Source organism: Lycorma delicatula, chromosome 2 (genome assembly GCF_047948215.1).
Source record: "Lycorma delicatula isolate Av1 chromosome 2, ASM4794821v1, whole genome shotgun sequence".
In the NCBI taxonomy this organism is placed as follows: domain Eukaryota; kingdom Metazoa; phylum Arthropoda; class Insecta; order Hemiptera; family Fulgoridae; genus Lycorma; species Lycorma delicatula.
Window position 1 is genome coordinate 159948192 of NC_134456.1, and position 12672 is coordinate 159960863.

General features: G+C 29.9%; 1 protein-coding gene across 1 annotated transcript in view; it reads right to left on the reverse strand.

Annotated features, from left to right (window-relative positions):
- Positions 1-12672, reverse strand: part of LOC142319369 (uncharacterized) — a 70841-nt gene that overhangs the window by 19838 nt on the left and 38331 nt on the right. Inside the window, exon 2 of the mRNA XM_075356582.1 lies at positions 2798-2916. Within this exon, the coding sequence (XP_075212697.1) occupies positions 2798-2911 (114 nt within the window). The 5' untranslated portion in view covers positions 2912-2916. The remainder of the gene's footprint in view (positions 1-2797; positions 2917-12672) is intronic.

Below are 12672 nucleotides of genomic sequence, written 5' to 3' on the forward strand. Positions count from 1 at the left end.
CATTATGATCCTTTCCTCATCATCGGCTTGTTCAAGAAGTTGCCGACAAACGTCCACTCAATATTCTTTCTGCTGTTCGGTCATCAGATGGGGAAGAAACTTTGCTGCAACTTGATGCATATTCAGTTTTTCAGGCAAAATGTCATAGCATGATCCAATCAAGATGCTAACTTCTGCAAGTTCTCTGACAGTCAGTCAGCGATTTGCAGTTGATCACTGATTTTCTGAACATGGTTGTCATCAGTTGAAGTTGAAGGCCTTTCTGGTTGAGGTGAACTCCACTTGACTGATGACCACTTTTAAATCATGAAAACCATTCGTAACATTGCGTACAACCCAGAGCATCATCTCTGTCAGCTTATTTCAAAAGTTGAAATGTTTTTGTGAAAGTTTTCCCCAGTTTCAAGCAAAATTTTACATTGTATCGTTGCTTCCAGAAATCACACATTACAAAAACACTTAACACATTGCACTCAAATAACAATAACACAAAATCTGAATGAGATATCAACAATCCAAGAACATGTGGTTACAAAGAAGGTTATGCGGAACACAATGCTGCTGTCAACTGCACAACACTAAATAGCTGGTGTTCAATTAAAAATGTTCAGTTATTTTTTGAACAGATCTCGTATTAAGAGATGAGGATCTTTTATTTTGGTAGTAGAGGATAAAAATTGTACAGGAAGGCAACAAAAAATTGACTTACTGCATTGTTCTTGGGATAAAAAACTGTTATGAGACAGACAGCATACATAAGTTAGGAAGTATATATATATATATATTTTTTTTTTATTAGATATATATATATATCTAATAAAATAAAGAAGGCTGAGAAAAAGGAGTGATTACAATGAAAACTGTGAAACACTTGAAAATAAACCATATTCCTTTTTCTTTTTAAAATAGTGGGATCATGAGAAAAAACAACTAAAATTTTTCATTATCAAATACATCTTATATTATTTAAAACAACTTATCAACATAAATAAGCTTACCATTAACAAACCATAGAGGTTTTCATCAATATAATTGTCAGTCTGTCGTCAGATATGATTAAAATACATTAGAAATTCACATGATCTTCAAATATCAAATTATTAAAATAGTATATAAGATAGATTTTTTTCATTAAACAGGGCCATCACTAAAAACATTAAAATAATAAAACATACAATTTAAACATTATGCCTTTTCTCAGAATATGAAAAGAAAAATGTTAATATAGAAGTTTTATTCTTACAAATTTATTCTGCTGCTTAGATGTAGTTTGATAAATTACGTATTAACATAGCAGTACTTACTGAAGCATTACATATAATTATTAACTTTTTTCTTGTGTAATAAAAAATACATAATTTTTTTTATGAATATAGGGTATAAAATTAATAAAAGTTACGTATGTGTATTTACAGTATTTAAACTTCTCCAAATTGCAAAGTATTTTGGAAAATTAAAAGTTTGAAGTACTGTTATTCATTGGGCTCACAGTTCCTTAATGTCTCAAAGGAATGAGCACATTGAAATTTTATTAATTTAACTGCTTGCTATTTCTTGTAAAACCTATCTGTGGGCAAGTAATTAATTGCCATCTACAAAGAACTCATGCTGTATAGATTTTATTTAATCTTAATATTTATAACTTATGAATATTCTGATAAAGGAATACTAACTTATATATTGATATAAGTTATAAAATTAAACAATTAATTTTATAACTGTAATCATTTCTGGTGATTCAGTAATTACAGCCTTTTTATGAAGACTTGTGTTTGATGAAATCTCAAGTCATAAGGCTACCAGAACTATAAATATACTCTTGATGCTTGTATTAATTCCATTCTGTCTAAAAAAAATTATCTTTTTTCACTCTTAGAGGAGGTAGAAGATAAAACTAAGCACTTTGAGTTTTTTTTATCTTTTAACTCTATGCATTTAAATGGTATTGAGAATATTAGGCCAAAATATTATCAAAAACCTGGAAGCTTTCACCTTCTGCAAGGTGGAAGAATAAAAGGCTCTCACCTGGACTGGTGATTAAGACATTGTATAGTTCCATTAAAATTAAAAGTCTAGCATCTTTAAAATAGTTTCAGCCCATGGTAGCATTTTCCAAAATAACACAAATTATGTGTATTAGTACTATAATGCTCCATAATGTACTTGTGAATACATAATCAGAAAGAATACGATGAATTATGATTCAGTAGTTTTCTGTAGGAACATCATTAGCATATGACAGCATATGAAATCCATGAATTACTTGATGCGCTGTAGTGTCAAACAGCAGATGGCTATAGGAAACTTATTTGTTCATATTTAGTAAAAATTTCACTCTATTCATCACTGGGCTAAGCTGTGTAATAACACCTCATCCTTACAGTAAGAGAAAAGTGCTCATGTTAGTGTTGCTTGCAACACTAACATGCTTATGTTAACATGCTTGCATCTTAACATCTTTTAGACAGAATAAAATGGTTTAAATAATATATTAAATCATAAATAGTTATTACATACATGCATGTATCTACTTTTAAAACTGTTAATTGTTTATTTAATATCAATAAGTTGAATGGAGTTTTAACACGGGTGGTGTCATCAATAAGGAAACCACCAATGACAATGAAAAGAGGTCCACTCCATCGACCTCTTTGTCAGAGTGTCTTCACCTTTCGTCTGGAATTCTGGGTTTGAATCCCAATAAGTCTTGGTATTTTTCATACATTATATATTTCATGAATAACTATAGTTTTGGTGATTAGCCTGCAGCTAGCTACTAAAATAAATAAATGTTTACCTCCGGTGAATCAATAATAACTGGCCTTTTATTAGGGCTCGGTAATGATGAAATCTCAACCAACAATGCAACTAGAAGTACAAAAATACTTCTTGATACTCTTGTTAATTCCATTTTATCTGAAAAAAATAAACACATAAATATAGTAAATATTTTAGTCAGATGTATAATATAAATATTTCTAGTGATACATTTATCATTTTTACCAATTTCAAAAAGCTACTATTCCTTTTAAAATTTTAATTTCAACCAATTATTCTGTAAAAGCATCTTTTGGGTTAGTTAAAAATTCAATGAAACAGGAGAAGAAAGGTTCCTTAGTTTATCTTGGCAAAAATCTGATAGAACTATTAAGAACAGATCCCAGTTATTTTTGTAACAAAGAGTAATGATACTTCTATCAAATAAAATGCATATTTTTAGAATAAGATCAAAGATTAGACTAAGGTTGTAACGTGGTTATTTGATTATTATTTGAAGGATCTGAATCCGGAATTTTTGGAATCATTCATTTGATCTTAAATTAAAATATCTAATAACTATAAGAATATTAGCTTATTTTAAAGAGCGAATGAAGCTCAGTAAGTTTTCTATTCAACTTGATTTTCTGTCGCAATTTATGAAAAATTCACCGACAATTTTTCTTTTTCGGTTCATAAAGTGTTAAATTAATGATAAGTTTACTATTTACGAAAAAAATCATTTGAATTGGTTGGGCTGAAACCCTTCGAGATATGAGAAAATTACCCGCAATTAGTAAAGATTTAAAATAATTGTACTAGCTAAAACATGTTATCATATACTACAATTGTCATCTTTCTAAACAAAACAAAACTTTCTAATAGTAGATTTTCAAACTTATCTATCTATGTTTAAATAAAATTAACAGTTCCGAATTACGAGTTTTTTAATAAACTTAATTTTATTATTTTATTAACTAATTTTTTGGCGAATAACAAACTTTAATTCATTCCGTTTTACAACTTTAATTCTTCCAAGACTTAAAAAGGCTAGAAATGTTTTATCAAAATGGCAAATAACTTTTCTTCATGTTCTAGTTTTTAACTTAATTTTAGTGTAGTAAAAAGTATAATTTATGGTCACTATAGCACCATAGATTTGGTGCGACCGTTATGTGATGAGTTGTAAATAACCAACGATGAACACAAATTACATAAACTGAAAAAAATTAGTACACCTGTGAAAAGTAATCATATATATTTTTTTTAAAATCAATTAATAAACAACATTAAATAAAATTTTTTAATGGGATGTTTCTACTTTAATTCTACATCCAGATATATAAGAGATTTACAATAACATTTAAATATTACGTTTTGCTTAGTTAAAACTTTTCCAATTTTTTCAAACTTTCGTATCATTTTCATTATGATTTTTTAATATGAAGAGGATCATACAGTCATTCCCATCGCTTGACATGGGTTAGTGTCCGAGTCACATAGCTTGCTTACTCATACTGGCGACACATCACAGACGGTGCTGTCTACGTGTCATATCCGGATACCGGACTATCTCAGGAGCAGCTGCATAGGTTCTAGCGGGACTTCTTCATATCGAACTGGTGGTTGAGCAACCGAGAAGGATGTGGGAGATTAGAGGGGGCTCTCCCACCAGAAGAAAGGAGGCAGCAAAATAACAACATAATGGTCGAGATGAACAACTTATGGCAGCGGAGATGGGACCGGTGCTAGAAGGGACCGTGAACGCATCGGGTGCTTGGTGATGTCAACCGCTGGAGCGGCAGACGCCACGACTCCCTAGACTATTACTTAACGTAGTTGCTGACGGGCCATGGAGGGTTCAGATTCTGCCTGGACCATCCCGATGAATGCCCTGTCTGCCACGAGGAGGAAACCGCTTAGCATGTGTTTTTTAAGTGCACAAGATACGATCGTGAGAGAAAAGATCTATTAGATGTTTTATAAAAAGAGGGTATGTTCACACCAGAAGAAGTGCAAGATATATTACTGCTCTTGGAGATGAATTTGAGGGCTGTTGCTGAGTATACAAGGACAGTCCTGCAGGACCTAAATACATTTTTCTTTTTCCTGTTTAGTCTCCGGTAATTACCTTTCAGATAATACTTCAGAGGATGATATGTATGATTGTAAATGAAGTGAAGTCTTGTACAGCCTCAATTCGACCATTCCTGAGATATGCGGTTAATTGAAACCCAACTACCAAAGAACACCGGTATCCACGATCTAGTATTCAAAGGACCTAAATACTTGAGAGGAGACCCGCATAAGAACTAGGCATCGGAGGGTAGGCTCTCGGCCGAGCGACTAGAGGGCCCCCGGGCGTGTTAGGGTCACCTTGGCGCGATGAAGCTGCGGGTACTTCGCAAAGGTGTTGGATGGCGGCCTGGGTGGCTGGACTTAGGTGTGTACTGTACCTGTGACACGAGTAATAGCTGTGTACAGTTTCTGTGGGTTGCGCTGCTGGTGTGACATACTTTGTAAATTCTTATTTTCTATTATGTATATGATGTTTAGTTTTAGGTAATATGTAACATGTATGTAAAAAAAAGAAAAGAAAAAAAAAGTTGTTTACATTGTTTGTTGTGTATATTATGTTCCTTGATTAGTTGTGTTTGTACATAGGTGTCTGGCAGTATTGCGCAGTGTTCTGTGTGCTGATGCTGCTCACTGCATTGTTCATTTGATGTTTGTATTGTGTTTTGTTCTGATTATTTAATTTCATGTAAGAATTTGTATTGAATTTTCAGCTTACGATCTCTACTTGTAGTATGATATGACGTGTGACTGTGTGTGTGAGCGATCACCCCCTTCCTGATGGAATGCTTTATTAGCTTTACCAGGGAGTATGGATAGCCAGGGGTGGAAGTGTAGTCGGTAGTGCGCAGGTATACATACGCTCTTCCTAAAACATAGCGGGGCTTGTTAGCGACCCCGACACTGCTTCAGCGTTTGTAAAATGGATTCCCCACCTCTCCAAAAAAAAATCTAGCCTACTCAGTATATGGATAAAATATAAGCTTCAACATTATTTTACCTTAAAAACGATATTGATATTGCGTTAAAATTTAAAAATAAAATCTGAATACGACATAAACTGTGTCGCTCGTATAGACGTTTTAAATTATTTAAAGTTTAATATGTAAACTTTAAATAATTTAAAACGTCTTTTTCAATTAGTTGGCACAATTAACATTTATTTTAAAGATTTCGGCAAATAGCATCTGTTATTAACATATATGTTGTTTGAAAGATTTTGGGGGTCTTTAAAGTCGATTAGAAATTAATTTCTTGACCCGTAAAACAAAATATAAACAAATTTCGTTCTCGTGTAAGTTGGTAGCTCATCGATAAACATATTGCAGTCTTGAACAGCTCGCAGGCTGCCAGTTATAAACTGATATTCTCAGTTAATAAATGGAAATTGTTCTACCATAATATTCGTCTACGAAAACTGACAATTCTTAAATTAAGATGTAAAAATCTAATAATAATAAAAAAAATTAAAGTTTTGACCCAATTATCAACACTGAATAAATACAAAAGATTACTTAAATATATTAATAAACAACGTCGATTAATTGCAATTTAAGAAGATACTTTAAATGGCAAGTAAAAGCATAAACTTGTTAAGGCCAAGAATAAAAAGACAATAAATATAATGTGGTTAGGCCTGCGGGAATTTATAACTGGATTAAACCAGCATCATTGGTAATGTTAGATGTATACCACTACATTATTGAAATTACATATCTTAGAATACAGTTAACCCAGGTCAAAGATTTCTACTACACAAAACAGGAAATATTAGTTTTTGTATAGACTTATTTTTCGCACTTTGACTTTTTTCACTCATTCTTTTGAAGAAAAATTAAATACGCTAATATTTAGTTTTTTTAATGTTCATTGTTAGTATAAAGAGTTTGAACCTCTTTATTAAAGTCTCCGAAACGAGATTTTAAAAAAAATTTCCATACTCCTCTCAAAAAAAGAAAAACTTTGCTAATATATTAAGATATATTCAAAAATGTGTCTTCCAAAAGAAACATGTACATACGTATATGTATCTTTCTTATATTTCTAAATTGCAAGACATACGTTGCTTCAATAGAACTAACGAAAAAATTATGTAAAATTCGGATACCTTTTTTATCAGTCAGATAATTCCTTGATTGTTTTTATTAGGGAATTCCACATTAATAAATCAAGAGAAAATACTCGGACTTAAAAACGAGGTAAAAATGTAATTTTTCACTCTTTTACATTTTCTCTACTTTTATACTTATCAGTGTTTCTGAGGCCGTTACAGTACAGCATTAATCTTTCATTGATTTTTAAGAAACTTATTTTTCTTTGTTTTGCACCAAACCCCTTATTAAAAATACACTGCATATCTATGGAAATATAATGGAACTACCTCCTTGATAGTCATCAGTGTGATGCTCTGTATAGTGAAAATAGCTTAGGGTTTTACTAATAGTTAGATTATTTTGATCATAATCAGTTACATTCGATAAATTTGTTTTGTACTTTAATTTTTATCTTATTTATTCAGTTTCGTTAAATTCATTATAAGACAAGCGAGGTTCATTGCTTACAGAACTACTAGCATTTACAAAGTAATATGTACAAAGAGCACCCTTCAGGGTAACTGTAACTGAGGCTAAAATTGGCACGGTTTTCTATAGCTTAACTGGCACCAATTAATGATCGCCATCAGAAACAGAAAATTATAAAAGAAATCGTTATAAATTTATGGTTCCCGCTAGTAGAAAAGAACCGCAATGCATAATTTCATAAAAACTGAAAACCCTTTCTGTCGTAACTGCGTCACAAAGATACAAACACACAAAATGCCATAAGGTTGAGTTAAAATAGGACTTAATTTGATTATCCATTCTTAACGCTCCATCTTTAAGTTTAACATTTGTTTCTGAGATTGTACTCTTACTTCAGTACCACAATATGCCTTTTAAATATTCATAATTATATGCTGGTTTTCTTCTTTTTTTAACATTTTGTCCTTATTGAATAAAATAACGCAAGTATAGAGGTCATAGGTCATACGCCTCAGTCATAGGTCATTAAACATCCAACATTCCTGGAAACAATGGTTAGAACACTGCTAATACATAAATGTATTTTTGTCACTAACCAAACCTTCCGCGATAAATTCTGATTGACAATTAATATTTTTCATTTAATAATTCAATTTTATTGCTGAGCTCTTTTCATTAAATTCATTATAAAGGCGAATGAAGGTCTCTGAATTCATAAGCAAGGTCTATTATTCAGAAAACTATTAATAACATTTCTGAAATTAATTATGCATTTATTTAAAATGTTTTCATCATGCATCACTTAATGATTAAGAAAAAGTCAGTGAATAATTAATCAACACTTTGTAATAATGAAAGACCTACAAATCCTCTTTCAGGTGTTTTCATTTATAATATTATAAAATAAAAAAATCCAATTTTAAAATAATTATTTTTCTGTTCAGATTTCTGAAATGTACAGAAAAATAATTATATAGTAATGGTTAAGACTGCTTAACAATATTATTTTTAAATAATAAAAAAAATATAAATAATAAAAAAATATTATTATTTAAATATATAATATTTTTATATTCATAAATTGCAAGAGATATTTGGCTTCAAATTGAACTAACAATAAAAAAATAAGTAAAATTCAGATCCTTTTTTACCAGTTAAACCAATTCCTTGTTTGTTTTTAATACGCGAGTTGTTTTTATTATGGAAGCACGTTGGTAAATCAAGATAAAAAAATGCACTTTAAACGAGGTAGTTGGAAGAGTCCTCCAATTGGAAATAAATGTGTGCTAATACATTCTGTGGAAAATTTCACTTAATTTAAATAACAATGGCTAATGAGTTGTGATTAACTGTACCCTGCAATTTTAATAGTAACAAAAATACTTTAAAAAAATGAAATAGAACAATTTTGTTTAATTTCTTATCCAACACAAAACATTAAAGCTTTTAAATAGTTTACCAAAATATTCATTTCTGGAAATGTATTAACAAAAATATAAATTTGTGATGAAGGTAAACTATTTCATGATTCCAAGCTTTACAATTTCAAGGACTAATTTTTTCTGGCTTTTTCCAAAGAAATGATACATTGATTTTACACGGAATATAAAATTACAACGGATGTTAAGTAATAACAAAGTGAATAAAGAAAAAAATTCATTCTAACTTGTTTTAAAACTGGATTGACTAGTTATTATCAAATAGCTACGTCTGTTGTTAATAAACGCATAAAAAGAAGTATGCGGGAAAAACCCAACATAATAAAATAATTTATAATAATAGGTTTGATAGGTGTGCCAGCGTCTGATTTACAATGTATCGCATCAATAATTCTAGTGGAAATGTACCTATACAACAGATAACCATGTTGATCATAAAAACCTTGCCTTTGGAAATCTTAGTTTAGTTGCCATAATATCCTTGACCATATCATCTAAAGTTACATTAAAGTAATCTTTACACTAGTGAAAAGAAAAATAATAAAGTAATGTATATTAAGATTTTAGTAATTTCTTGAAATCTGCCAAAAATTATTTGGCAAATGAGTAATATTTGACTACTAATAAAAAGATATAAGCAAAATTATATACATTTTTGTACAATAAAAAATTTCACTTAAAAGTATTTTTTAAGAGCTTATTTATTTTTATATTACAAAAACTAATAGAAAATATATTACTTTTCTAATTACTGCACTGAACTGGACTCTTCATCCAGTATAGACCAATGTAAATTATTGGAAAAATTTATCTTGATCAAAACGAAGTATAGTTTTTAAAAATTGTTTTGGTTACTCTAAATAATTTGTTAATACCATTGTCATATAATTTGTCATTGGTTGTAGATTTCCGATCATTTATAAATCACCACTACAGATTCACCTTTAATTGTCTAAAAAAAATCCTTAAATAATGCGTTTAATTATTTTTTTCCTGTACTTTTACTTTCAAGCCATTATAATTAATAACATTTTAGAATCAATTGATTTTTACCTATTCTCAACTTAATCCTTCATGTTGATCTTCTTATTTATTGTCACACATGTTTAGGTATATCATGATACATTATTTTCTAGTTTTGTAAAATGTAGTTATATCTTTTTATCTACAAATTTAAATATATTTGTTATAATTTCAATAAAAAAACTAAAAAAGTATTAACGTACAGTGAAAAATTTCCGAACTAAATTTTTGTAGTCTATACAAGTAGCGCCATCTCTCGGACAACCAAGGAACTATTTAGTACGATGTCTGATGAATGTGTACAAAATTTCATCACGTTTCGTCACTCAAGTCTCGAGTTATATTCGGCCGCGTACGTTGTGTTCATGTGACCTTGTGCGAGCTCGCGACATGGAACAGAGAAGCGCGATAAAAGTTTATATTTGACTTCAAAAATCTTTTGTTGAAACTTGTATCTATGATACAGCAAACATTCGGCGATAAACCCACATCTCGTACAACATACACCTGGTGGAAACGGTTTAAAGACGGTACAGTTTAGTTGGATGACAACGAACGAAGCGGAAGGCCGTCAACAGCTATGCACGACCAAAACGTTGCGAAAGTGCGCGCGCAACTGGTCAAACCGTGAATTCTAAATTCTATTTATTTGAAAGTAATGAAACACCTGATGTGTCGCAATCGTCAATCCCCCTTGAGTTTTAACACGTTATTATGCAAATCAAATCATCGTCTTATCCTACCCGCCCTATTCACCCGACTTGTTTTATTTTTTGTTCCCAAAACTCAAGTTGAAGATGGAAGGCCGCTTTTTCAACGACATTCCAGCCTTCCAAGGGGCTTGCACCGAGCAGTTGAAGGCGATTTCAGACATACTGTGTATCATGAAAATAATCATTCAATTACATTTAGAAGGGCAAGTTACAGTGACAGAAACCTACATGATTACATAAATCTTTACTGCAGCCAATGAAGTATGAGGGTAAACAGTTTTAAGACAAATAGCTTTGTAAGATTATATTGATGTGATATTAAACCAAAAGCTCTTCCCTAATATGCAAAGGAAAAAAGTGTTGCTACATACATTTCCCAGCCAATTATACCCAAGGAAGAGATGTTGCTAGCCCCACCTCTGATCACATGTCAGCTAATATGAAGTGCCTATTACAGTTTAAGCAGTTAAACATTAGGTTTAAAATATTATTTAGTCTAAGCAATATTTGAACCATTAACTCTGATTTTAAAAGCCAATACTTCTAAAATTAATTCCTCAAAAGTAATTTTTCACAGAACAACACTACTGATTTTAATTTTCAATGACCAGCACTACTACAAACTCCAATCACTGTTTAATTTTAGATTTATCAGTGCCTTAAAAGCATCTATAATTAAGTTAACTTTAGGATATTGATCAGTAATTATCTGTTTGTTACTGATTATCCTCTACTGACAAAGAAACCATATAATTAGCTCCAACAAGATCTTCTGGAAGTAAAATTCCACAAATTATGAAGCATCTCTTCTTTTTTTTAATATTTACATCCATAAAAGATTATCATATCAAAAAACATAATAAAGTTACATAATTTATACAACAAAAACACAAAACACTGAAAGCAAAACAAAACAATCACATGGGTTCAAGGAGTAAAAATGTTATATAATATGGCATTGATTTATCTTTCATCATAAAGATATTATATGAACACAATACACAATAGTGTAAAAAAAAATAATGTTAGTCATTATTATTCTGCTAATTAATAAAATATGATGGTCAAGTACATGATTTTAATCAAGTACTTATAAAAAAAATAAGGTCATAAAAATATATTTAAAACAATGGAGTACAAGAAGCAAAAAATATTTTTAGAGATACTCTGTATCGTAATTTGTACTTATAAATAATTTAATCATTAATTTACAGTTAATTTGATCAGTGACCTCAAAAAAAAAAACAAAAAACAATGAAAATCTCATTCCCACAACACTGTTTATTAATCATACATTAAAATAAAAAAAATGAATTCTTAACTTGCTGCAGCACCCAGTTATAAGTTAATTGTATTTTAATGATATTAAAGTTGCTCTCAACAACAAAATCAAATGTTAACAGTGAGTTATATTCAGTAATGTTAAGTGACTTAAAGAATCTCAGAACAGATTAAGGCTGAGTAATCTAAGGTGATGAAATTGTTTAAATCAACTTTCTATTTAGGCTGGCTAAAATTATAAAATTTATTTAGTGCTACATATGTAATACAGACATTGTTGAGTTAGAATTTAATAATGCACCAATAGACTTATGCAGTACTATGAAATTACTGTAAAATTATAATGAAGAAAAATGTTTTGTCAACAACATATTTAAACAATTAATGAACTGAAATTACCAGACTAAACTTTAAATATAAACATTAAATATATTGATTTATTTTAGGAAGGTAGCTTTTAAATTACAATTTTTGTAATGCAGCATATTTTTTTTGTAAGAAGTCGTAATTTTTTTACTTTACAATTAAAATACATGTAACTCACACATACATAATTCTAATTACAAGGCTATCTTAATTCTTCAAACAACATTGTGGACTTTGAAATTTTATGGCACTGAAATTAGAATAATATATAATTTTAAGTGAATATAAATTATAATGTTGAAACAATATGAAAAACATCAGAAACATAAGAGGTAAAAAATTCAAATAAAATAAAACAAAAATGTTTGATACAAATAAATTATTTAAAATGAATACTAATTATACATTTCGCTGTAAATAATATCTTAAGCTATGAGATGACAGTTAATTGGGTAAGATAATATTTCATTTCTTTACCTGATATTTCTGCAAAAC